Raw genomic sequence first — 27,372 nt, forward strand, 5'->3', positions numbered from 1 at the left:
AACAATTTTTTTTTATACACACATCATATATATTGAGAGGTGAAACTTTGTTAAGTTGAACTTGCCTAAATTTCCATTCATGCAGTTGCATAGCCTATAGTTGCAAGGTTATCTAGAAAAAATAAGCAGAGATTGAAGAAGAAGAGAAATTATTAAGCTTATTTAAAGGTTTATAAGGCAATGCTAGGCTATTAAATTTAGGGAATTTTACACAAATCTCATAGTATTAACATTTAAGAGCTAATTACATCTTATTTCCATGCTTTTTCAAATTACAAAAATTCCTTAAATTTGGCGAAATCTGGATACATCGCAAAATGTTTTTGATACATCACGTCTCGATTTCGAATACATCACTCAACGTGTTGATACATTACGTACATCTCGATACATCGCGTAAAGTGATGTATCCGAAAAATAAGAGAGGGTAGAAACTTTGTAATTTTTTTTAGAGAATATAATAAAATAAGTTGTATATTTCGGTAATTTCTTCTTAAATTTATGATGATCACACCATATCTTTATATTTTTGACGTGATATACATATATAAGACACGTACACTAAATTAGGCGCTCCTAAATGTATTGGCCAGTGGATTATAGCTTCTTCTTTTTTTACAAAAATAAAAAAGGAAAAAAAATCAATTCCAGATATTAAAATTTTTTTTAATTTCTACCCCTTGGATTAATCTTTAGATTTTATGTAAATTAAACTATGTGGTAAAAATCTACTAATCTTTTTCTCAAATGATAGTCAAATAAATAAATAGGCATGAAAGGATAATTTTGTATGTAAATTTCTTTTAATTTTCCCCCCTTAAATTAAGTTTGTAGGGTACCAAGTGCCCTTGTTTGATTGTTTTGTCTCAGCTTATTATGATTTGGATAAGTTAATTACTTAAAAAGTAAATTTAATTTATCCTCTACATTTCTAAGGGAATAAAAAAATAAGAGATAAGGGTCTGAAAAATATCCTAACTTTGGTCAAATTTGTTGTTGCAATACTAAGCTTTCATGAGGACCTATTACCTCCCTAGACTATTTAATACCGTATTTTAAACATATATATTTGCCCACGTGGACATAAAAAATAATGCAAAATTATAAATAGTAATGTGTCCACGTGGGCACATATATACCTTTAAAATACACTATTAAATAGTTCTGGGGTAAAAAATACTGTATTAAATAGTCTAGGAAGGTAATAGATCCTCATAAAAGTTTAGTATCGCAACAACAAATCCGATCAAAATTGGGATATTTTTCAGACTCTTATCCCAAAAAATAACCTTCATTTCTTGAATGAGAACAACAATTCATTTAATGTTGAAAAGTAATACATCCTCCGTCTTCTGGTAGTTGTCACGATTTTCCTTTTTAGAGTCACACGATAAGAACTTTGACTAACATGGTACATATCATGTATTTTTTTCATCATATTGATATACAAAAAAATGTAATTTAGAGTAGTACTTTTCATATAATTTTTGAATATCTAATTTTTTTGTTTAAAATATCAAATTAATATAATCTAATTTAATTTTAAAAATTAATCAAATTGACTTTTGAAAACCGCATCATAATAATTAAAAAGTGACGGAGGAAATACCCCCAACATTTTGAATTAGACTGATAAATATTTGGGTCAAAGTCAATGAGAAGAAAAAACAAAGCTACTAAAAAATATAATAAGTCGAAAAAATCCATTTTTGAAGAATTTTTTTTGGTGCAACAAAAGAAGTATTTCTTTATATTTTTTTTCCATTTTAGTTTAGGTTAATAGTAGATTTATTTTAAGGGTCCTCTGAAATGCTTATAATTCTGGATGGTTTATTGCATATTGAATTTATTTCCTTAAATTTTGAGATTGATATCTTCATAAGATAAAGAATAAAGTTATGTGTATCCATTTTTTCATATCTGACCATTTTTGGGTGGTAAATATATTTTTATTGTAATATTAAATTTAAAATACATATTTCAAAATTAGAAAAATATTCGAGTCTTTCCGAACAAAAGTATTTATTTTTCCAATAAAGCTCATTCACTTTTAGAAAAATGTTAAATTGAAAATATTATGGCACCCTAAAATCTAGGTTTAATAAAAATTCTAGATCTTGAACCCATCCTATCAGAGCAAGTAAAAATATACTAATTACAAACATTTATCCTTGTGTTACCATTAAAAGAAAATACTTTAAAAATGATTTTCTTTCTTAAACTTTTTAAACTTTATCGAAAAATATGATTGAAAGAATTATCATTTTGTTCCAAAGAGGATTAGGAGGCATCATTTCACCAATATATTTTTATGTAAGATATTCAGCGTGCGATATTCATATAATAAGTGGTATTTGTCATTCATTAATCCACCCTCGACATACTAAGTAAAAGGGCTGATCCAACTACAGACAAATACATATATAAATATAAAAAATATCGCAGAGAACGTCCGCTCTAAGAAACTGCCCTCCTACATTCTTTCCTTTACAAACTTCATAGTAAGAAATAATGTATTCTATCAAAGAAAATCTATCACTCGAAGTGCTATGAATAGAAAAATCAATCAGAGGTGGGAAATTATTTTATCGACTAATAGTGATCAAATCGACATTACTAAATCACACCTTACCATATCCGTAGATATTTAATGAGATTAATTATCTTATTTTCTATATCGAATATCTAATTCCATCATTTTAATTCAAATAATCTTAAATTGAATTAATATTCACAAGTCACAAGTGAGTCCAGAGGCAGAGCTAGGTTTGGGGTTCGTGTTCGGACGAATCCACTAGCTTTTCCATAGATCTTGTATTTGTATTAAAAATTTAATAAATATATATGTATATTAACTTGTGAACCCCCTAACAAAATTGATTGACAACTTTAGTGGTAAGAAAGGGGGGTGAAAATGCTTTTCATAGTATTGTTGTGTTTTCGAACCCCACTATTAACAAAAATAAGGAAGCATGTTTTGCGAACCCCCAAACCCCGACAAAAATACAAAACCCCTAATCTCCTAATCCTGGCTCTGTCTATGTCTCTGGTCACAACTAAACAAAATAATATTCTGTCGCTGGTCACAACTAAACGAAATAATATAATACTATCACAATTTATCTCGAGATTAATATCCCGACAAAAATACTGTCTCTGGTCACAACTAAACGAAATAATATAATACTATCACAATTTATCTCGAGATTAATATCCCGACAAAAATACTGTCGCTGGTCACAACTAAACGAAATAATATAATCTCACATTTTATCTCGAGATTAATAGCCCGACAAAAATACAACAGCCTCCTAATCCTGTCTATGTCTCTAGTCACAACTAAACAAAATAATATTCCATGTCTCTGGTCACAACTAAACAAAATAATATAATCTCACATTTTATCTCGAGATTAATATCCTGACAAAAATATTTTATCTCGAGATTAATATCCTGATAAAAATATTTTATCTCGAGATTAATATCATATCCCGACAAAAATACAACAACCTCCTAATCCTGGCTGTCTCTTGTAACAACTAACGAAATAATATAATTTCACATTTTATCTCGAGATTAATATCCCGACAAAAATACTGTCTCTGGTCACAACTAAACGAAATAATATAATACTATCACAATTTATCTCGAGATTAATATCCCGACAAAAATACAACAACCTCCTAATCCTAGCTCTGTCTCTTGTCACAACTAAACGATATAATATAATCTCGTATTTTATCTCGAGATCAATATCCCGACAAAAATACAACAGTTGTGGTAGCAGCAGCTACATTTTCTAACAGTAGATAATGCAACGTGGATAGTATTTTTTACAACGTGTCAAGAGGATTAAGCTGATGACAACCGCACCCGAATATCCCACCGACGCCAAATACCTCAATTCTACTTTACCCATTTTCCCGAAAAGTATAAATACCTCTCATTCTTCACCTTCCAATTTTTCCTTGCCCTAAAAACTCCCCCTTTTCTCTTCAGCCGCAACACTTTACTTTCATCTATAATCCATAAATTATCCACTTTTTCCCTCTCAAATCGCCCTAAATCAGCTCAATTTAGCTTTTTCACGGCTGAAATCTGTTCAATTTGAAGTTTTTCGACGAAAAATGATGAATTTGAGAGTTTATGTGAGGGTTTTGTTTGGTGGAGCACAGTGAGGTGATGGAAGCTTTGAAAGGACCTGTTTTGGTTGATGTGGATGTGTCTAAGCTTATGGGATCGGAAAGTTTTAGTGGCGGTGCTCGGAAATTGGAGAGGCCTTCTGTTGCGATTGCGCCTTCTATTGATAGGATCAGTGGTTCAGTCAGACGAAAAGGTATCCTTTCCTCCTTTTTAAAAATTTTTTGGCCGGATTTAACTTATATACCTGTCACTATTAAGAGATTTTTACACTGTTTGCCTGGTACGGCCGGTTTACCTTATACTGGGTCACCTCCCATCAATTCTAGGTTGATTGTGTAAAAAAGAGAAAAGTTCCTTTTTGGGGTTGAATATGGCTATTTTGCTCTTTACCAGTAGGAACTGAGAGTTTTTTTTTTTTTTTTTTGTCATGAAAGTTAGCTTTGGTTGTTATGTACAGTCTAGGGAGGTTTAGTGTTGTGTACGATTTTATGGGTAGATAGATGTTATAATTTACTGATAACCTTTGGATATTCTCTTGAACTAACTGAGATTGCTAAAGACGGTTAGTGGCAAGTTAAGATGTAGAAGTTTCTTGAGATGATCTTTACTGTTGATATACCCAGTCTTTAAGGGAAAATTGTTTTTATCTGAATGATGTTACTTACTATTAGTAGCTGGATACGGTCAACTATCTCAAAAAAGAAAAAGTCTGGGTACAGTGTACACGGTTGTGGAAGTTACTAACTGGACAATTATGTAGTTCATCACAGGACAGTATGAACTTACAAATGGGAAAGGTGATTTTCTAGTAAAAAGATGTCATATGTGTTCTTAGAACGGTTTACGTTGTTTCTAATTCTCGGAAACCATTGAACATGTATATGTGTTGTTTTGGTATTTCTTCTGCAACACTAAAGCAGGTAAATGTACAGACCTGAAAACATGTTAAGTTGTACTGCTAGTGTTGCATCCTATTTAACTCTCTATCCCAAATATGGTTATGTGAGATGTGATTTGTGCTGTTAAAACCTCAGAGCTAGCTTTTTGGAGTAAGATGCCCCAGAATGAATTTGCTGGTCAGCAATCCAGCCATCATGTTGAGGATGCTTTAGAAGACCACAGTGTCGGGAAGTCAAATACTATTCTTCCGCTGACGCTTGGGCTAGAGGCTGCACAGTCACATCGGAACTGTGGGAAAGTGGGGAGAAATAGTACTTCTAATTCTAAGAGATCAAGGATAATGCAGATGGATGCTTCTGTAAATAAAACCGGTGAAGACGGAAAAGGCATTTATACTGAGATTTCCGCAAATCTTACAAATTGCAAAAATGGAGGTAATACCAATTATGTATGTATGTTCTTCAATATAGTTATCCAGCCTTAGCTTTGGTTATGATAGGCATTCACAGATGACACTGGAAATGCCTATGGTTCATGTATCTTGGTTTGATTTCAAATATGTCTCCTAGTTGATGATATTTTTTGCTCAAAATCTACTCCATTATAGTGCTTCCCTGAAACACATATGGGTCAATAGCTTGCAACAGAAATCATGTGTCCAGTATTTTCAGTGTGCACCTATTTGGATAGAGCTATTATTCCTCAGCTTTTCCTTTTTTGTTTTTCCTTCAATAATGCGTTTTCAGGATTCACAGTGGCATGGAACAGGTTGAGCTCATGGTTTTATTGTTTCTGAACATCACTATAGTCCTATGATGCCTTGTGTTAGTTATGCTTGAAAACTTTAAAGAAAGCAACACCTTAGTTTGAGAAAATAAGATTCCAAAAGTTTCCCTTTCAAAAAGTGCACTTCTTTCTGATTAAGTTGGAATTAATTTGAGAAGAAGGTCATTGGACGCTTCCCCCATGCCATTACCTCACTTCTCTATAGGCTCCCCAATACTTTGTTCGTTACGGAAATGGTACACTTCTTTATCTGGGGATCATATATCTTCAAAAGCATTGCTGGCAACCTAATCCTACTCGATTCAGAGTATATGCCCCTCATTGTACTAATCTTTGAAGAGTTGTATGGATAAAGCCACTTTTGAAGTCGGTACAGGTTGGATCATCTTAACAGACTGGTAACACTAATAAAATCCTGTGTGGATAGAATCCAGAATTTCGATGCCCCAGGAAAGACTCTCCAAATATATTATCAAACCAGAAACATCATAAGATGTAAACCTGTAAAGGTAGAATGTGGAATCCACTCTGCAATCTAGTTTTCATTGCATTTTTTCTTTGGGGGCAGCTTCAATTGTAGGTAGTGAATGTGCAAATGTGCTAACTTGCTGAGTTGCTGTATATGCTGTTACCATTAAGACTATGTAGAAGCTAAATTTTATCTTCTATGACATTCAAGCTAAATTGCTTTCTGTTTCCAACTAGATATGTGGTTGTTGTGTTGCCTATGGATTCGGTTCTGACCTTCCTATGGAGCACTTTGCTGATCAATCGGCTACGATATGTTGCTGATTGTATTTATCTGTCTTATAGGGATGTTTGAACCACCAGAACAGAAACTGCATTACTTGTTTAAAGAAGCTTAAAATGTAATTGGAGTATGGCTTGTTTAAATGCTTCATGTGCTAAGAAGTAGTGGCGGAGCCAGAAATTCCGCCAAGGGTGTTCAAACTTTAAAAAAGTCTATAATTTTTTTTTTTTTAGCGGAGTGGGTGCACAAAACATTTTTTTTTACTGATGAGTGGGTGCAACCAAATTTAAAAATTAAATTACATATCACTTAATAACTAAATCATACGGAAACTTAAAATTATAAAGCTATCAATGGTATAAATCAAAACTAATGGATAAAAGTCAACAAATTTTTGCTACTAGTTGAATATACTCCCTCTAGTTCATATTAAGTGAATTGTTGAGACTTTTTCCGTGATTCAAAATAACTGAATGTTTCGAAGTTCGAGAGAATTGTCGAAACTTTTTTCCATATTTACCTTTTCTTTTAATAAATCCTTAGCTATTTTACATTTTCTAAAAAAATAGTTTAGAAATAATCAAAAGTATAATAGTGGATAATAATCTTTAATTTTGTCTTTAAAAATAATTTCTTGAGAATGTGTTATACCTAATAATTCACTTAATATAGATCGAAAATATATAGAAAACAATAAAATCTTAATTATTAGGTTAATCAATTTAAGGCTAGAAACATAAAGAAGATACGGGGCAGCTATTTCTGTGTTTTTTTTTGTTTAAAAAGAGATTGTGTTAAAAAAAGGCAACAAGTGAGGATCTTTATTTTTTGTTTAAAAAGAGAGTGTTAAAAAAACGCAGCAAGTGAGGATCGAACCACAAACCTCATACACATATATGAACACGCTTACCGTCAGACTAGCAGTCTTTGTTGTGTCTTAGGGTGTTCAATTAATTATATTTCCAGATATTAGACAGTATTCTACCTATATACACGGTATAATTTTCCGGCGAAGGGTGTTCGACTGACCACCCTTTCATAGCTCTGCCCCCTGCTAAGAAGTTAGAAATATGATTCAGATGATTGTCTTATTTTGCAATTTCACAATCAATCCAATGAAAATTTGGACAAAGTATAGTACTTATTAAGCATTTTTCCATCTTCTATTTTATAAGATACTAAAAGATAGATATTAAAGAAGTGATGGTATTAAATGATAAAAGTGGAGAGAAAGGGCCATTATCCACCGATTTTGAACCCGTGTGCCAACCGATCTTTGGAGATTTCACAGTTATCAAAAAAGAAAAAGATCAACGAAGTATTTTGAAGGATATATATCGGCCTACTTGATAAAAAAAATGTCAGCCTAATTTCTCTAATCTCACTGGGGGGACGTCCTGTCTGTACTCTGTTGAAATTGCTCCCCAGTACAAGTCAATAGAATATACTCTCAAAACATGGATACCACTTCGCAACAATGTCAAATTTGTGCTGGGAGTTGGAATCTTCTACTTGTAAGATTAAGCTGATGAAGGGCCTGCTTTAATATTTTGTACAGCATTTAATATGTACTTGGATGTTGGAGGTCTCAAGTTCGAAACCCCTTGCCAGCGAAAGCAAGGGGTTTGCCTTCTGGGTCGACCTCATCGCACCGGGCTTGCCTAGTGCGGGTTACCTCTCCTATATGGTTTGCGAGCTATTGCATAAGAGCGGGGATTTTACCCTGTGCGCACCCAAAGGGTAGCGGCTACGGGTTTCCCTTGTCATAAAAAAAAAAAATATGTCGTTAAGGTTCATAGTTCACGTGTATTATCAAAGTCACTTGCTAATCCTTTCTTCTTCTTTTGACTTGGCATGAACTATCCTGTTCAAGTCCATACGAACTCCCCTCTCTTGTATATTCCTCTTCTTGAGTAAACCTCCATCGGAGTCTTGAAAGGGAAGACATGTTATTGGGTTAAAATCCCAAGGAAATAGCAGTAACAGCAGCTCAAAAGGCTGAAACATGAAGAGCAAAATTAGGTTAAAACCCATAAGGGATGGGGCAGCAGTTCACAACAATATCAGTCCCCAAAATGGTCGAATATGGGCTGGAAATTTCAGTTTTATAATTCACTGTTTATGTTTATTTCCTCAGTATTAATTTCATCATGAATGCTAACATTTTCTGACGTTTTTTATGTACTTGGATTTGCATGCTATTAACCCTTGAAAGAGAGCGGGTTAATAATTTTCCGTACAGCGTTCATTCATTCTGTTCCTATTATTTTATGTGGTAGAAATATGTTTGAGCTATTCTATTCTCATAAGCATCTTTGAATTAACTGTTCTGTAGGGTATGTTTCTTAATGCATAGCTCTGTTTCAATGGTGCTGGTGACATGATATGTTTTTGTAATCTATTCTTATTTTGTTAGAGAGGACTCAAATGCTTAAGCAAAGGCAGAATTCTAGTGGCAAGAGAAGTGATAAAAGAAATGGAAAAGTTACCAAAAGTAATTTCTCTTTAAAGAGTTTGGTTGGCTTCGGTTCAGCTGCTGGAGGAAGAAACTTTCTCGGTATGTGTTGTTCTATCTCTTCCAAACACTTATCAGAACAAAGTGAGCATACATGTTTAGTTTTTTAGTACCAGATTTACGACCAAAGAACTTTGTTTTTCCTTTTTAAATATTTTAAACCTGCATTATCCCATGAAAAATAAAAATCAAACTTCAGTTTTCGATAATATGTTTTCGTATTTCGGTACCGAAATATACACACTAATATACATACTATAATAGATATTATGTAATTATTAATATTATATCAAATATACTCACTACTAAGCCTTTTTAAGCTTTATTTCCTTTTTTGCCCTTAGCAACTAGCAAGTTAGCATTAGGTTTTCATGTTTGTATTTCCACCGCACTTTATCCTTCTCTTCCAAATTCCAATTCCAAATTCGACTTCCAGCCTCCAGAGTCCAGGCTCCAGCGACCGCCGACCAGCAACCAGCAATCGTGACCGCCGACCAGCGACCGCGACCAGCAATTTCAACTGCTGCGATTTCAGGTTTTCAGTTTCTAGTTCTAGGTATTTGATCGTACTTTTTGGATTCCATGATTTCAACTATGAATTCCAATAAAGAATCCATCTAAATTCAATGGCGACTACATCATCCTACCCAAAACCACCAATGTTGCATACCAACACCTTTCAGATAACTCCAAGAAATGGATACCCATCACTGCCCATTCCATTTCCAACACCCCCCCTTCAATTCCAACTGCTGCGATTTCAAGTTTTCTTCTTCCATTTTCCTTTTTATCTTTTTGGTCTGATTTTCAATAAACTAATTAAGTGTGTGATAACGGAATTTAATAAACCGAGGTAACAGGGTATTAAGAAAATCGGCATGGGGTTCCGTACCTTATACTGTTAAAAGCGACTCTAAATTAACCGAACCAAATTACAACAAACCGAACTGAATTATCGGTTTGGTGTTCGGTACAACAGTTTCAATAACTGAAAACCAAAAAAACCGAAACCGAACCGCATTACCAAATGCCCTGCCCTACTTTTCACTGTTAACTACAGTTGTTAAATTTCTTCCCACATTATCTCTTTTCTTCTCGAATTCATATTTTCGACATGGTAAATTGTATAGTAGCCATGTGTTTTCGTTTCTGAGAGCTTGTGTAGAGGCTTTGCCATGTAACACAATTTATCCAAATAAGTGCACGCTCACTTCTTTCCCATCATCTGGAAATCCTTCAATATATATGCTAGATTTTTCATGAAGTTCTCAGCGTACTATTGACTGAGTCCGTACATGGTTGGTTCACTTTGTCGTTCTTGATGATTAAACACCAAATATGTAAAGCATACATTTGATGCAAATTTACTTGATAATCTTTCTCAACTAAATCTTATTAAATACTTTTTGCAGATGCATGTGTTTACCATGTTTTCTGAAGGAAATATATAGAGCTAAGCACAATTGGTATAATCAGTGTATGCAAAACACAATGTCAATGAAGACGAAATTACTAACTTACTTCCTTACCCAAAAAAAATGAAGGCTAAAGTTACTTACAACTTTAATTGAACCAACTGCCAATTTAGCAGTCATTTCTGTGACAAAATATCTCAGCTAAAACCTACAAGAAGTCTCAAGTCACTGCAATTTGTGTGTGTACCAGATGTACTTTTATAGAAGATATTTTGACTACCTAGCAGGTTGCACTTTCACACTAGCACATCACATGATGCTTGTTTTATGCAGCTTTTGGACTCGGAATTATTTGGGTAAAACATAGCAATCCATCTGAACATGTCCATACGATTGACCTGCATTCAGTAAAGTAACTCATGTAGAGTATGTCCGCACTAGCTTTTGTTGTACCCTGGCATTTACTTCTTGATTTCTACATATGTAGTCATAAAGTATGCTGTCAGTTGTCACTAGTTTTTGCTTTACCCTGGAACTTATTCGGTTGATCGATACATTCTTTGGTTATTCTTGGTGTTTAGTATTTACCAATGTGTTATACTATAAATGTTCTGAGAAAATAACAAGGGATATCTGACTCAGGAATGTATGGCTTGAAATCTGATGTCATGGATGTCACAAAAGATGTAGATGATCTGCCTTTGAGGGAACTACTTGATGGAAGTTATAAGTGTGCACCTTCTCCCAAAGATAGGAGAAACAATGCGTCAAATTCAAGTGACAGTCTCATGCAGTTGGTTAGAAATGCTAACTCCATGCTTCGATGCCAGAAGTCTGTACAGATGCAGAATTGTTCTAATGTTGATAGCAAGCTCTCTTGTCGAAATGATGGAGACAAGGGAGAGACCAGGACAGATAATCTGTCTTCTTCTGATCAGGTTAGTGTGCAAGGTCATTTGTTACCGAAATTGAATCTCGACAGTCGACTTGATCAAGTAAGCCTGCTTCATGTCCTAAGAGGATTACTCCCTTCAGCCTAAACGGAATTGTTGAGTTTGAACTTTGAAGTACAAGGTCAAACCATCTAATTTCGGTATGCATTTGGACATCGGTTACATTACTTTTTAAGTAAAATCTACATATTAGAAACTTCGCAAAAGTACTACAAATCACAATAAATTGTAACTAAAATTACCAAATAATATTTGAGAAATTTGTAGCCAAAGAAAACACCGACTATGAATACCAGTGCCAAATAAAACGGGACAATGTTTTTGGGTTCACAAGGTAAAACAAGATAATGTCAGACTGTCAGTATCCTTTAATTATAAAAACAAGATAATGTCAGTTTCTGCAAAAGCTCATAATCTATATTATTTTTTTCTTTTCTTCTCAAAGGTACAGGAATACAGTTGCAAGGTTCAATCAGTTCCGACAATGTGTCATGCTCCATTGTATACACCAAAGGATGTGTTGGAGCGCCTTGCGCTTACTCCATCCAAGGATTTGGATTCTTTACTTGTGGATACAGTCAAGTTTGCATCTTCAAGAAATAGCAGTGATCTTCGACTAAGCAAGCCATCATCTCAGCGAAATGGCTTGCCTCCTTTTCCTTGGTCACATCCGTGCTCTGGGCATCCTAAAACTGTTCCGGATTCAGCTAAATTATCTACAAATAAGATGGTTTGTCAAGGTAGATGGGTAAGAGTGGAAAACACTTTGACTCCTCTGAAAGGTTCTACTGGTTTCCTTGAGGAACTGCAATCACTCACTGACAATCACAAACTAGTTCCAACAGGAGTTCAAGTGTCTGGGCCTTTAAAAAATGAAAATGCTTCAACAAACCGCGATAGCCTTACTACATGTGAAAGGATTTCATCATCATTGGCAGCCAGCAACACTTCAGAAGTTTCACCAGGTAAATTTCTCAGGGGCTTGAGTATTGGAGTTACTGTATTTTTTTGAATGAATCATGTGCTTTTCTGCTTTCGGCATTCCACTAGAGGGATACCAGTGTACATTTTGTGTTGCATGTTCTCTTGCTTTTTCTTTGAGTTTCTATGTGGAACCTGTAGGGATAATCAAAGAGTTATTTTATTTTAAAATCTATCCATCACATCAGTGACTTCATATGATCTATCTGTATTCTCTGAGTTTCTATGGAATATCCATCAGAAGAGTATTAGATTTTTTCCAAATCATACTGTATGATATCAAGAAATATACAGTACAGGCTCATGCATTGATGCACATTTTCTATTTAGCTTCCAAGAAGTGTTGAATCTTGACAAAACTATATTTCATGCATGCTGTCCTAGACATTTTTATCCTTATGAATCTCATATTATATCTGATGATAGTAGCTGAATCTCCAGGGGTATTGGCTGCTGCTGAGACGCTTTGCAGGATTGCTACACATTCAACGCTTTGCAAGATTGCTACACATTCGTTGAAGCAGAACACTGAGGTAACAACCAAATCGCTGAAGAAACCTTCTCAGAAGAGCGGTGGCATGAGAGCATGTAAATTGACTGAGAAACCTGAAAATCAATTCATAGCACCAAAACCAGTGGTGGTATCAAATAGTCTGGTTGAAATTGCTGATGAGATACTTCCATCAAAGAAGCTTCGTCTTTCAGTTAACTTCAAAAAACCTGATAGGAAAGGACCGATACCTTGTTCAACTGAATCAATAAGATCAACTCCTGTCAAATCTTTTAGGGAGTCTGAAGGTTTCAGTAACAGCTTTGTAAATAAACCATGTACAACGTCCCACTATACTAGGGTGATGGATAAGGCTTATAGTAGTAGTGACCAGAAGCCGAGGAAGGTAGCCAATGGAGCGGAGCCAAGGAGATGACAGAATGTTGGAGTGAACTCATTATGCAGTGAATCAGACAAGAACTTTTACTGTTGCATTTGTCTATTCCTTCTAACTGCTGTTAGACATGCAAAATATGGTAGAATTTGTATAGCCTGTCACATGGAAGAAATGAATGTTGTAATCTTATGCTGCGTTGGGTTTAGGGTTTAGACGGGGGACCATTGTGCTTGTGCCATTACATGTAACATGGATGCCAGATACATCGATATGCTTTCAGCATTGCCTCAGTGTACATCATTGATGAGGCAATATGGTAGAAAAGTTCTCTCTTTAGCCTCTGGTATTCCGGGGACACATTCGTTATGTGTGTGTAAATGTATTCATTATGTGATATCCATGATCAGGACATTTTCATACTCATTCTGTGTGTTGTAGATTCTTATAGCTCATCTTATTTTGTCTCGTCTCCCTGTTTTTCTATTTTTCTAATGGTTGATACTGGCAATGGTTTCGCTCAATCTGCTTATGGATAACATATTTGCCTAGATGACAATTACATTTTACTTTAAACCCTTATTAGTTTTACCTTCTGCTGATCGTTGTATGCTAATTTTATGAAAAAATTGGCTGAAGCCGACAACATATGCTTTCAAAAGGTTTAACCTGCGAAATCTCAGTGAACGTATTGGAGTAGGAGAACCAGACATATTTTGTTTCTAAGAGGTGACCCAAATAAACAGTTCTAATAACAATCCACTTGTTAATTGAAATAAAAAAAAAGATTGTTGAATCATGATTCAATGATTTTCTCTTTCGGGCTAATAATTTTTAAATGACGAAAGATTACCGCTGCATGAGACTTGACACTCCTCCTTTTATACTATCTCATATCTCACCTTAGTGCTAACAGAGGCTTCAAGTCCGAGTTATAGCAAGCCAACAATCTCCATCCATTGCGAAATTCAACTATGTACTTTCTTTTCCTACTCCAGCTTGTACAAGATCCTTGGAGATGAACACTTATCTCAATTATACTAGGAAAAGAATAGAATATGTTTAAAAAGAAAATAAACAATATGTTTATTAGAAAAAAAAGACATTTTTAACCAATTAAGTAATAATAACAATGTTTTTAATCAAACTATTAACATAAAACATTTTATTCAATTTCATATATTTTTTGACACTTAACAAAGAATAAAAAGGAAAAATGGCCAAAGGAAAAAAGATTTTAGCTTTCCTTAATTGTGAGGGGCGACCCGTTATAAAATAGAATAAGACAATAAGACATGCAGTTTTATTACAACAATCAGGTAGTAGAGGATACAAATGAGTATGTATCACTCCCATGTCTCGAAACAAAACATGAATATGCCGTTAACTAATATTGTGTTTGATACATTTAAAAAAATAAGTAAATTTATTACTTATCTTTTAATGCTTGATAAGTAAATTTTAAAAAACATCTTATATTTAATATGTATATGTATATGTATATCTAATAAATATTGAACTTAGAATGTATGAAATACTGCTCTCATGTCAATATCCACTCATCATATAATACACTTTTAATCACCCAAAAATAGGACAAGAAAAAACAAAATTAATTAAAATCACTCAAAAAAATAAAAATTAAAAAAGATTAAAAAAAAGCTATGCGTCTGCCGGGAGTCGAACCCGGGTCTATTGCTTGGAAGGCAATTATCCTAACCGTTGGACTACAAACGCTTGTTGTCTATTATTAGACACATTTTGCTAAATAAAGAAAAAACCAAAGCTTAATAACAATGCATACATAAGAATCTAGAGAAAATGATCAAAATGGTCCTTGATGTATTGGTGTTGCTTTATTTTGGTCCTCAATATATTCTAGGTGATTGAAATAGTCCTTCATGTATGACAAAATGTGTTCAATTTAGTCTTTACCCTAAACTTAACATTTTACCCCCAAAAACTGTTAAATATAACAGTGGTCATGTATGACAAAATGTGTTCAATTTAGTCTTTACCCTAAACTTAACATTTTACCCCCAAAAACTGTTAAATATAACAGTGGTCATGTATGACAAAATGTGTTCAATTTAGTCTTTACCCTAAACTTAACATTTTACCCCCAAAAACTGTTAAATATAACAGTGGTCATGTATGACAAAATGTGTTCAATTTAGTCTTTACCCTAAACTTAACATTTTACCTCCAAAAACTGTTAAATATAATGGTGGGCCCCACCGTTATATTTAACAGTTTTGGGGGTAAAATGTTAAGTTTAGGGTAAAAGACTAAATTGAACACATTTTGTCATACATGAAGGACTATTTCAATCACCTAGAATATATTGAGGACCAAAATAAAGCAACCCCAATACATCAAGGACCATTTTGATCATTTTCTCTAAGAATCTAACCGACGCACAAATTGTGTGAGATTTCTTTTTATTTTATAAATTGGTGGATCAATAATTTGTGAATTCTAAAGTGTAACCTTTAGATTTATTATCAAATAAAAAGAAGTGTTATACAACTTGTGTTAATTATGTGTGGCACACAAATTAAAGTTTCTCATTGGACAAACATATGCTCGAGTATAGAGATCATTTAAGTACTTGTTCAAATTTCAAACAACAACTTTGAGTCCTTCAAGTTCTTATATATATACACAACAAAGGTTAGGCTGAATAGATACCGAAACACCTAAAGTAAACATGATTTTTCATCAAGATACCTCAACGAAAACATGTTTCAATTGAACACTCAACCTATTATAAACCGTCCTATTAGAGACTTTTTTGACAAATCCACAAGAAAACTAAAAATGAGTGTAGTACAGTCATTGCTGATGTAGCAAAATACAGAACTAGTTGATTACATATGGCGTTTTTTGAGTTAGTGGAAGTACTTTTAAAGGAGAATATGAATATTTTGTAGGTAAATATGGGGTGAACGGAGACAATCAACATGAAATGTCACTTATTAATACGAGAAAAAAGGCTCCACAAAATAGCAACCAGAATCCTTGTATTTTAAAAAGTGATAATTACAGCTCAAAAAGATGAATAGAGCAAACTGTCAAGAATGAAAAACAGTCATTATGATTCAAAGATCAATGAAAGAGCCCCTACTTAATTCTCTGGAACTGATGCTACATCCCTCTGTTGTGAACTATTTGCATACAAGTTATCATAATACTGTTGCACCACCAGGACTGATGCTGTTGTGGTGTATTCCGGTGAAGTCAACAAACTCCCGACTGGCCCGAGTTCAGGACAATCAATCCTCTGGCTCAATGCAAGAGGTAGTACGCCATCAGGCCTTCGACCAACCAGAAACAAACTGCAACGACTGTAATCACGTAGGATAGTAATTGTTTCCGACACATTTCTAACAGTCTTCTCTTCATATTTGATGGAACTGTCATCTGATATACTCGTTCTGAAAGCAGCGAGAAACCCCTCATCAGCAGAGACTAATGTTGCAGCAGAGGTGCCTTCTGTATGTATTGTTACTATCTCTTCTGAGGAATCTGACTCCACTAGGAAGCGAATGACTGTTAACTCGACTCCTGGATGCTCAGCCATACGAGTCCCATAAGCAAGTGCTTCACGATCATCATGACCCCCAAAGTATAGAACGATAATAGAGAAGGAAACATTACTTGCAGATATCTGTGCAGTACCACCAAGTCCGCGATCAACAAATATCCCCACTGAACATGAAGCATGTTCAAGAACCCTCCTGTTAACCAAGTGAAAATCAGGTCGAGTTGATTCAAATGAGCCGTCAAGCCTCAGATTCTTGTGATATGGTAAAATTATCATTGCTATATTTTTCTTCTCAGCAGTAATGCAAATATCTTCATGCATGTCAGAGAGTGATGAGATTGATGTCATTGGCCGCACAGAGACCTGACTTAATTGTTGGAAAGCCTCGAACGCCACAACAACGTGGTTAGCTGACCGCTGACCTTTATTCCAGAAGGGCAAGCCATTATGTCTAGCCTTGTGTACCATTAAGATAGCTGATGGTCTCTCCGAGAACTCCATGAGATGCATTGCGTATACAGAAAGCCTTTCTCCCCTCTCGGTTCCACGTGAGGCCTCAAGGAGATTAATGACCGATGGAATATTTCTAGAACTACGGAAGCAGGTTAGTATTCGCAGTTCAGTATTCGGATTTTTCCTTTCTATTCTCCTATGTTTATAGTCGCCTTTGCTTAGCATTTTTGCTGGTTTGTAAACAGCCAGAACCAGAGGTGTGGTGATAAAGGTCGTGAAGAGAGCCATCATAACCATGATAGCAAAAGTCTGATCATTCAATACCTGCATGAGACATAGCGTAAACAATTTAAAGCTGAAACAGACGACCTGATTTCACAAAACAAATAAGATGCTAGACGAGCATTACCTTTCGATCTTTACCAATATTAAGGACAATCAGTTCCACTAGTCCCTTACTGTTCATAAGAAATCCAAGAGCAAGAGCTTCATTTTTGGGAATCTTCCAGAGAAGGGAAACTATAAAAGTACCAACAATCTTCCCGAAACAAGCTGTAAATATGACCAGAACTAGCAAACCCCATGATTGTATACCTTGGATTGTAGCAACGTTCGTTTTTAGACCACTTGAGACAAAGTATAATGGGAGGAAAAGACCAGATACAAGGTCCTCAACTTTTTCAACCAGTTCACCTGCAAAAGGCCCCTCTTTTGGAAGTAGAACTCCAATGACGAAAGCCCCAAACATCGCGTGAATCCCAATAACATCCGTGACAAGTCCAGCTGCAAGTACAGCAGCTAAAGTAGCACATATATACAGCTCATCCACAGGTTCACCTTCGTGGCAACGTCGCGAAATCCATTTAAAAATTGGTGGCACAATAAGATAGGCGCCAATGACAAAACCACAACCACAGAGGAAAACCCAAAGTGGCACAACAGGAGATAGATTATCACCAGATAAGGCAATGGCAAGTGCAAGTAAAATCCAAGCTGCCACATCATTAATTGCTGCCGCAGACATGGCCATTCGCCCAACATCAGTAGTTAAGAGTTTCAACTCAGCCAAAATGCGTGCCAGAACAGGAAATGCAGTTATGGAAAGCGCTACACCCATGAATACAAGAAATGCGGTAGCATTTACACCTTTATTTATAGTTCCTCGAAGAATAAATGAAGTGCCGATTCCCAAAGCAAACGGAAGAGTAATTCCTGTAACAGCAATGGCAAGGACTTTTTTCCCACTCTGACGCAATGACTTGACATCTAGTTCTAAGCCAGCTAGAAATAAAAAGAACAGGAGACCAATGTTTGCCAAAGTGTCTAAGACGGTGATGCTCTTCGGTGGGAATACTGCATTCAAATAGCCTTTGTTTCGACCAAGAGCTGATGGTCCCAGCAATATACCTCCCTGTATATCAGGAACAGAATGTTTAATTTTCTAAACAAAATGAAGTTCAAGATAACCTTTAAATTTTCTTGGCTTTGTAGTACTCCAGTAATTCATTATAAAGGTGAAATTGCTCTTTCCTCTTCCAAAAAACGTGCCATGAAGATGAACGAAAAGGAAGACTAGAGGATCACATCACAAAAGTTGATCACCGAAGTCTAATATACTATAACGAGGAGAAAAAAAACATGTGATTCAAGAAAACAAAATAAAAGGGGGCTTTTTGATGACTTATAAATGATGATCAAACCAAGTAGGCTTTTCTTTGGTAGTTACGGGTTACTGACAGCAGCATTTTGGGATGCAAACCACTACCAAAGGGAAATAGGACAGGTAAGTACAAAGCAGATTAAAACAGACAAAATAGTTAGAAAGTGCAGATAATTTACTTTCAGCTAGGAGAGAAATAAAATGGAAAAGAATAAACCAATAACGAAACGAAGACAATAGGGCAACAACAACATACCCAATGTAGTCTCACAAAGTGGGGTCTGGGGAGGGTAGAGTGTACGAGACCTTACCCTTACCTCACGGTAGAGAGGTTGTTTCCGATAGAAACTCAGCAAATGAAGACAATAGGGCACCATAGAAAAAATAACTGTTGGCTGATACACAATTACAGACAATGAACCAAATTTTCTCTGAGATGGTGGCAGGGAAAACAACTTACAATAACCTCAGCAATTACACGTGGTTGTCGTAGCGGCCGCAGCAAAAAGGCAAGACCTCTCGTGACGACAAGAACTAAACATATCTGTAAAATGGCCAACGGCAGTGCAAAATCCAGGGGATTATCACCTTGAAAAATGCCATTAGACGTGGCCTTCATTGGAGATGGACACTGATGATCCATAGTTTCACTGGATGCCTCTCCAAACTAGTCCTGTGACAACAATACTGTAAAACAAGATAGCTATTACACTTCCAATTTCAACTCAAAATTATGAAAAGGATCAACATGAAAATCTTTAGTAGAACGATGAGGTAAATAAGTTCAATATTCCCAAGGGATGTTTGAGTGGTAAAAAGCATCCAGGATTGCTCTGCTACAACCACAGAGGTGGATCCAAGATTTAAAGTTTATGAGTTCCTACAACGACCTCGAGTTTATAGGTTCCTATACTAGAAATATAGAGCTTGAGCAAAAGCTACTGAGTTCACGTAAACCCATAGATATAACGCTAAACCACCGCTGACTACAACACTTAAAGTGAGCCTATCTACCCAAACCTTGGTACACAGATTTACATTACAAATGTACTTTTGAGCAGTAGTAATCTGTTACTAGATGAGTCGAGATGTCCACAAATTGACACAGATACCACAGCTACAAATATATGCATATACCTCTTTTAGAATTAGAGTACAAATTCAATCAGCACCAATCCCTACAAATTCAATGGAACAAGTAATTCTAGTTGGAATGTCTCGAAAAAGGATTTTCTTGAGCCGAGAATCTATCATAAACAAATTCTCTACCTTACAAAAAGGTAAAGAGTATAACCTACCTTCTTCTCCGGACCGCACTTATGAAACTATACCGAGTACGTTGTTATCAATAAAAAGATTATAATTTTTGCACAAAACACATAATACTCATCGAAATTCGGAAAAAGAATATGCAGATCAAAGGATCTATATCAGTTGCTTGTTCATCAGACTCATGACTCGTTTTTTTTTATTATTATCAAATATACCAAATTAAACAAAAATATTAGGGTAGTGAGCTATACGAAGAAAACGAATAGAAAAAAATCATACCTTGTAACCTTTGTTTAATTGATTGCGAGATTTGCAAACAAATAAGAATGAAAAATAAACACCAAAATTGTATAATTTTTGAAAGAGATTGGTGTGTGAACAAGTAGCTTTCAGTCCCCAAAACAGTTTAAAAGTCCGAGAATGAATGAAAGTACAATCTGACAGTACAAGATACTCGTTCTCTTCTGTTTTACTTGTTCATTTTGAGTTTTCCACGTTTCTTTTAAAGTTTAATAATTAATATAAATATTTTATCATAATATCTATACTTTCTTCTGTTACATATCAATTGATTATTATACGAAAAAATAATTATCTCATATTAATTATTTATCTTATTAAATCAAGAACGCACTAATTAACTTTTCTTTATTTTATATTACAATTAATTCTTTTTTGAAAGTGTTCATAATTGGTTGGAAAATTCTAAAGAAGTTTTTTAAGGGTGAAATCATGCAAAATGCAAATTGATCAACTAATATGTAACGGAAAGAATATTAATTAATAGGGGAATGAGTTATATGTCATCAATTTTTTTTTTAAAAAGCGTACTTGTGTTATCTATTAAACTGTTGATTCATCAATGTTATATTTTCATTTGAGAAAAGGTTTATTCATACCGTTAATAAATAATGACATAGATGCGTCTTTTTCTCAAACGAAAAATGATATAGATGAATCAAACTTCTAAAGGAGACGGATAAGTCTTTTCTTAAAGTTTGATGACATATTTAAGTTTTTCGATAATCTAAACTCTAAAGTCTTCAAAATTAATTTGAAAAATATGTAATTAATGTGGGGATATAAAAAAATATTTTTAATATGTTAAAAATGAAATATATTTTTACCCTTTTGAAATACTGTTTTTATTTTTATTTATTCAATTTAAAATATCAAAAGCTAATTAATCAATTAATGCCTAATTTGCACTTGTTATTAATCAATTAATGCCTAATTTGAAGCTTGTAAGGATCCCCAATAACCGGTCAACGAGCAACGGTGCAAGAGCCATATTCATCTTCATATGATGAGTTTTTCCCTTTTTATTTTATCCTTTTTATGCCTCAATTTTCTTGAATACTTTATATTATAATTTAGGATAAAAGCCTAAATTTGAAAAAGGAATAAAAGATATGAAAGGATTTATGCTTTGGATCTTTGAAATTATAGTAGAAGTCTAACCATACCTAATAACTATTAAAATTTGTGTTTAAAACAAAAATAAATAAAAAAAAGGATAAGTATAAAATAATAAATATTCTAATAACATAATTAAGAGAGAAGATATTCAATTCCATAATTAAAGGTTTTCTAACACTTTGTTTGATGGTTGTTATCGGTATTGTTTTTTTCAAAAAAAAAAAAGTTAATTTGAGCTCAGGCCTTATTTTATTTAATCAGACAATAAAAGATAAATTGAGTATTGTATTGTTAGTTTAGATATAATGTTTGTTTTGATTGCTAACTAAATTCTATTGTATCATATTGTTTAAATTCATTGTTAGGACTTAGGTTATGACGAAAAGACTCATTTTATGTAATGACCGATTTGATATGATTGCATCGTTACCTTAATATTTTCTCATTTTGTCATTATTATTTAATAATTATATCTCGTCGTTTACCCTATATTTTCATAGTAGCTGTACCTTATACCCTACTCTTCTTGTAGATTTGTCATTCAAATTATCGATATGTGACATTATATAACGACGGAAAACAATACAATCTATTCATTATACTATATTCATTATACTATACTATACAATACAACACAATACAATACGTAACAACCATCCAAACAAAGTGTAATTGTCACTAATTAGTAATTATATAAGATAATCATACTCTGATAGTGTAATTAAGAGAGAAGATATCCATTCCATAATTAAGGTTATATAATATTTTTGTGTCTTTTTTTTTATGTTAAATCTCCTGTAATGGATATAGATGTTGAAAACGATTTTGTTTTACTTGTTTTTTGCAATTTAGATGTAAATGTTGATTTCTATTAATAAATGAATGTTTTTCTACATTGATTGTTGAAAATAAGTTTGTCTTTATTGTTTGAGATTAATGTTATGACAATTATGTATAATTCGTGGTGTCACATTTAAATGAATTTGTTTTATAATTTTGATTTATTGTGTGGTTTCACAAGTCAATATATCAATCGAATAATATTGGTATGAATTGTGATTTTATGCTCGCCAAAACCTACCATATAACCCATTAGTACTAATTAATTTTAAACTAAAGTGTAAATAATTAGTGGACATTTGTACATCCAATTTGGTGCACTTCAACGTTTTCATGTGAGAGTATGAATTCTTCCTATTTTTGATAGCTCACCTTTGTTTTAAAATGCATAATAAGTGTGTGAAATTCTCTTTTGATAATAAAGGTATATGAAAATCTGAGAATTTGATGGATGATCAATAATTTGTTTTTGTTTTGTTCTAATTATAACAATGAAGCTAAAATATACTTCAACTAGCACACAAACACATACAAAATAAATAGAGAAAAAGAAATAACATAATGTCATGAGGTTCGGCCAATCCAATATTCTTGAGGTAGAAATACAGAGAGTTTATTTCCATTGTGAATGAGAAGAATGATATCGAAAATCCCCAATTACAACCACTTAATGGGAATACTACTGCTGCTATCGGAAACAAGAGTTGCTCACATGGTAAACACTTTCCACCTCCAACCTTAAGGTTATGACTTTGAGTCATCACGGAAGCAAAAAAAGGTGGGAGCTCCTATGGGATACATATAAGACCGAATCCATTTGATTTTTAAAAACGAGTACTAATCCTCAACTTTTCGAGCAATCCTTCGTGAATAGTTGTGAACGACTGATTTTTTTTTCAATCTTTTTTACCTTGGTTTCATAGGGGCAAGTCAGAAAGATTGAGAAATAGAACCATCTAACATATGCTCTTATTACACTTGTAGTCTCTAAAGAATGAGAACCAGCTATGAAGCATCTACATCGGTAACTCCAATATTGTATACATCATTAGTCCAATTCTACCCGTAATAACTAACTTGCAAAATGGATCTCTTTATGATCTGTTCTTCCTGACCCTGTTTCACCTTAATTGTTATTTGAACAAGTAAAAGTTTCCCTTCATCTACTTCTTTTAGGACAATGAGAAGACATATGATTCTTGTTTTTCCTTTGGATTCCCTTCTATAATTGTTAGAATTTTTTCATCCAAATCTATCACAGCTGTGCAAAGTGTGTACAACAATGGACCTGAAATAAGGTTAAAGATGCATAATTTTATTAATAAACTGGATATCAATAGAGGAATATGTGCAATATTTTTGATGAATTCAACTAACTACCTGTCATGTAAATAGGATACTTCTCATTGTTCATGTCACCAACAAGTGCTAAAAAATCACTTTTTGATTCCTTTGCTAAAGAAGATGCTCTTGTTTGCCTGCTCAAAGAGTTCTCATCTTGTGCCTTCATTAGCCAAAATATAGACAAGAGTGTATTACGTTATCAGATCACCTAAAAGATAACTGGCAGTAATTAAACGTCCATAAGAAGAAGGAAATATTACATTCTATGATGGATAAAATGCACTGATAGGTGAGGCAAAGTTTAAAAAGTGTACTTGCCTGCTTTACTTGAAGATGCAGGTACATGTTAGCATGGAAGAATGGAGTTTCTCCGATTTCACGAACTGAAATTCGATTTCTTGATGCAGTTTCAACGTTCAAAATCCTTCGAGTCCTTGTGTCTATCAAATTATAGCTGTGCCCTACAGAAGCTTCTGATGACTGAATCCTCTGGAATCTCTCAATGATGAACATAAAAACGTGTTACCATCTTGTGTTAATAAAATGAACCTTAGCCTAACTCAAGCCCAGAAGCTAATTCGTGAGGCGGGGATAGATGACCCAAGATAATATAAGGAAACAACATTGTAGTCTCTCAACCAATATGCAACACCCGACACCCTCCCTGCACGCACAAAAACTAGACATTTTGGAGTGCAAATAAACAGTAAGGTATGAGGCTCAAACAATTGGAATGACTCTTGCCTCAATACCATATAACTCAAAACCCATAATACATAAACAAACACTCAAACTTGGTCTCAAGCACTCCCTCCAACTTTGAGAAATGTATATCTAGATAGCTCAACTCATCTCCACTGTGTTAGTTGAACACTTCAACTTACAAAATGATCATCTAGACACCTCCAAAATTTATGTGTCATGTCAGCGTCGGGTGTGCATGATACAAAGTGGAGACGAGTGGAGTGTTTAGTAGTCGGTTATGACTAAGTTGAGGTATCTAGATGTGCACTCTCAAAGTTTGAGTGCTTACTCGTCAGTTGAGGCCAAGTTTGAATGTCTATTTTGAGTAATATACCAATGCAAAAACTAGCTCATGAGGTGAAGAATGACAAGACTGCCTAACAATAACTCATTCCCTCAACCAATATGCGACTTTTAACAACGTGAATCAAAAGAGAGAAGAAAACTTAGAGCTTACAGCCAGAGCATCCTCAATGCTAGTTGCTTCAAGCAGGTCTCTGGACACAAAGTTTCTACCAATTGCACCACCTACTATCTCTTCTTCACATGGTGGTACTGAGTTCAATGTAAAAGCCTATAATTGATATATAATTCAAATAGAAATACAATCAGAACTAGAAATATTACAGATAATTGACAAGAAATGAATATCAGTATACCACTCCATGATTATTAAATCCGAATGCACAACTTGGAAGTTCTCCAGCATATGTGTAAGCAGTGAATGTTGTTCCATTAGATAATTTCACCTTAACCAAATAACTGCAATATAATGAAAACGGAAAAGGATCATATTTTTTAAGAACACCACATATATATATAAAACAAGGATTCTTGCTGTAAAACATAAAAGCCATAAAACAAACACAAGCGCTCAAACATGGCTTCGGCTAGCAAGTAAGCACTTCAACTTTGAAAATGCACATCTAGACACCTCAACTTGTTTTCAACTGACAACTAAACCATTACCATTGTGTCTCATGGATGCCCGACGCTAAAGTGACATATAAAATTTGGAGGTTCAACTAACATAGTGAAGACGAGTTGAGATGTCTAGATGTGTATACTCAAAGTGTTTACTTGCTAGCTGAGGCCAAGTTTAAATGATTGTTTATGTATTATGTCAGGAAAAAAAAACAAGATAATTTACGTGTGTCCAACAAGAGCAACATTTGCATCCTCATTATGAACTGCCACAGCCAGGGAATCACTAACAACAAGAATATCAGAACAGTCATCATTAATGTCTTCCTCCTTGGGATATTCCTCTGTCTTTGGAATGAAAGGCAATATTTCTTTCCTAAAATTCAATAGTAAAATCTGGAGAACCAAAAGAAAAAAAAATATCAGTTTGTTAATTTATGGACAATAAAGTTGTTTTGGGGAGTCGATGATATCCTTCCGCCCTTAATTAAAAGTTTAGATGTACAAAAACTCCTATTAAGGTGCTTCTCGTTTAATGTAATGGATCTTATAAGTGGTAAAATCAAAATTTTCACTATGCAAAAGCACATAAGAAAGTCAAGGTGACTCAACACTTGCCATAATTACAACTTCATATATATAGTCTAGAGTGGAGCTACAACTTTGGTTACAGGTTCAACATAGCATATTAACTTTGGCTCAAACCTTGCATTTGTTTTTATAAATCAAACCTAGTATTCCTTCTATCCTAAATTATATGACACACTTTTTTTTTAAAATCAATCCCAAAAAAATGACACGTTTCTTTATTTAATAATAATTTAACTTTAAAATGATAATTTATACTCACACAAACACTTGTACCAAAACTTCTCTTTCTTAAACTTCATATCAAGTCAAACATCATCACGTGAATTTTGATAGTGGGAGTATAAAGAAGCTACCAAAAAAACAATGACCTCAACTTTCTAGAATATAGAGCCCATAAACTCAAAGTCTTAGTTTAGACGAACCTTTAGGCCCCTAGCTCTATAATAAGTCCTACACGATATGAATTTAAATTAATCAGAATACACAAAATACAAAAAAGGGAAGAAGGGTAAGTTAGGAAGTTCACATTGAGAAAGGGTACACCACTTCCTTGAGCAATTCCTTTGAGTTCATTCCAATAATTAGGGAACTTGTTCTTGTTTGTTTGAGACAAAGTATGTATAAGTGTTTGGGAATTTGGGAGTTGAGCAAAAGGGAGTAGTTGATTTTGAAGAATAAGGTCAGTAGATAACCTGTTTTGTATTAATTTGGAGAATCTCTGGCCTATCAAAAACCCAATTTGGAAACCCTCATCTTCTTCAAAAGGGCCAAATTCATACATTTCTAACTTGTTGGATTCCAAATTTGTGCTTCCCATGGCCACTATGTGTGTGTGTGTAATGGTTTATGTTGATGGCACCTTATCTTAAAAAACATTTGCAAACCTTTTTATACTTGAAAATTGTGGGCAAAATGGTTAAAGGAACAAGTAATTATCTAAATGAATATTTAAAAATTGATCAAATATATCAATATTATATAATGAAAATGGATATCCAAATGCATAATATGGATGTCCATGTTATTTTTGTTTTTTTTAGCTTGTATTTTCACTTAGCAATGGATTATATGAAGAAGAAGTAATCTAAATAGCCTTTCACTTAATTGATTAAAACAAAAAACAAACATAATATATAATATATGTATAATCTATGTGAAATATGTGTACAAGTGTATATAATTACTATATAATTCATGTATAACAATGATTCGACGACTATTTACGTAAAGTTTCTTTTTCCTAGTATGGA

General features: G+C 34.0%; 3 protein-coding genes and 1 non-coding gene across 6 annotated transcripts; 1 reads left to right on the forward strand and 3 right to left on the reverse strand.

Annotated features, from left to right (window-relative positions):
- Positions 1–3,955: 3,955 nt before the first annotated feature.
- LOC102602107 (uncharacterized) lies at positions 3,956–13,754 on the forward strand. 3 transcript variants are annotated; one of them, XM_015314958.1, is made up of 7 exons: positions 3,956–4,336; positions 5,178–5,477; positions 8,997–9,137; positions 9,532–9,651; positions 11,153–11,448; positions 11,909–12,428; positions 12,886–13,754. In XM_015314958.1, exons 1-7 carry the CDS (start codon positions 4,183–4,185, stop codon positions 13,368–13,370), a joined length of 2,016 nt encoding a protein of 671 aa, XP_015170444.1. In that variant the 5' UTR covers positions 3,956–4,182; the 3' UTR covers positions 13,371–13,754. The 3 variants fall into 3 exon arrangements, with proteins under 3 accessions (XP_015170444.1, XP_015170445.1, XP_006360695.1); XM_015314959.1 differs by having other exon boundaries at positions 11,915–12,428; XM_006360633.2 differs by lacking the exon at positions 9,532–9,651.
- A 1,239-nt stretch (positions 13,755–14,993) lies between these two features.
- On the reverse strand, positions 14,994–15,065 carry TRNAG-UCC (transfer RNA glycine (anticodon UCC)). The gene has a single exon. It is a non-coding gene; the product is annotated as a tRNA-Gly (tRNA).
- Positions 15,066–16,286: 1,221 nt separating this feature from the next.
- On the reverse strand, positions 16,287–20,692 carry LOC102588636 (cation/H(+) antiporter 18-like). The gene is made up of 4 exons (XM_006360678.2): positions 20,540–20,692; positions 19,449–19,675; positions 17,738–18,739; positions 16,287–17,652 (listed from the first exon to the last, which is right to left on the reverse strand). Exons 2-4 carry the CDS (start codon positions 19,629–19,631, stop codon positions 16,456–16,458), a joined length of 2,382 nt encoding a protein of 793 aa, XP_006360740.1. The 5' UTR covers positions 19,632–19,675; positions 20,540–20,692; the 3' UTR covers positions 16,287–16,455.
- A 2,774-nt stretch (positions 20,693–23,466) lies between these two features.
- On the reverse strand, positions 23,467–27,016 carry LOC102602659 (uncharacterized). Its single transcript, XM_006360635.2, has 7 exons — positions 26,649–27,016; positions 25,758–25,927; positions 25,267–25,369; positions 25,065–25,181; positions 24,182–24,352; positions 23,900–24,023; positions 23,467–23,807 (listed from the first exon to the last, which is right to left on the reverse strand). Exons 1-7 carry the CDS (start codon positions 26,937–26,939, stop codon positions 23,692–23,694), a joined length of 1,092 nt encoding a protein of 363 aa, XP_006360697.1. The 5' UTR covers positions 26,940–27,016; the 3' UTR covers positions 23,467–23,691.
- Between the last annotated feature and the right edge of the window lie 356 nt (positions 27,017–27,372).

This window comes from Solanum tuberosum, unplaced genomic scaffold (assembly GCF_000226075.1).
Source record: "Solanum tuberosum cultivar DM 1-3 516 R44 unplaced genomic scaffold, SolTub_3.0 scf00331, whole genome shotgun sequence".
Classification (NCBI taxonomy): domain Eukaryota; kingdom Viridiplantae; phylum Streptophyta; class Magnoliopsida; order Solanales; family Solanaceae; genus Solanum; species Solanum tuberosum.

What these genes read in the sequence shown, in the direction of transcription:
- LOC102602659 (XM_006360635.2), bottom strand. Translation starts at nt 26,939, where the DNA reads ATGGGAAGCACAAATTTGGAATCCAACAAGTTAGAAATGTATGAATTT. An exon ending in GTTGCTCTTGTTGGACACAC is followed by an intron (nt 25,370 to 25,757) that starts GTAAATTATCTT and finishes ATTATATTGCAG; the next exon opens with TTATTTGGTTAAGGTGAAAT. An exon ending in GCATTGAGGATGCTCTGGCT is followed by an intron (nt 24,353 to 25,064) that starts GTAAGCTCTAAG and finishes GAGAGATTCCAG; the next exon opens with AGGATTCAGTCATCAGAAGC.
- LOC102602107 (XM_015314958.1), top strand. Translation starts at nt 4,183, where the DNA reads ATGGAAGCTTTGAAAGGACCTGTTTTGGTTGATGTGGATGTGTCTAAG. An exon ending in TGGTTCAGTCAGACGAAAAG is followed by an intron (nt 4,337 to 5,177) that starts GTATCCTTTCCT and finishes TTAAAACCTCAG; the next exon opens with AGCTAGCTTTTTGGAGTAAG. An exon ending in ATCTGTCTTCTTCTGATCAG is followed by an intron (nt 11,449 to 11,908) that starts GTTAGTGTGCAA and finishes TTCTTCTCAAAG; the next exon opens with GTACAGGAATACAGTTGCAA.
- LOC102588636 (XM_006360678.2), bottom strand. Translation starts at nt 19,631, where the DNA reads ATGGATCATCAGTGTCCATCTCCAATGAAGGCCACGTCTAATGGCATT. An exon ending in GTGTAATTGCTGAGGTTATT is followed by an intron (nt 18,740 to 19,448) that starts GTAAGTTGTTTT and finishes CCTGATATACAG; the next exon opens with GGAGGTATATTGCTGGGACC. An exon ending in ATATTGGTAAAGATCGAAAG is followed by an intron (nt 17,653 to 17,737) that starts GTAATGCTCGTC and finishes TGTCTCATGCAG; the next exon opens with GTATTGAATGATCAGACTTT.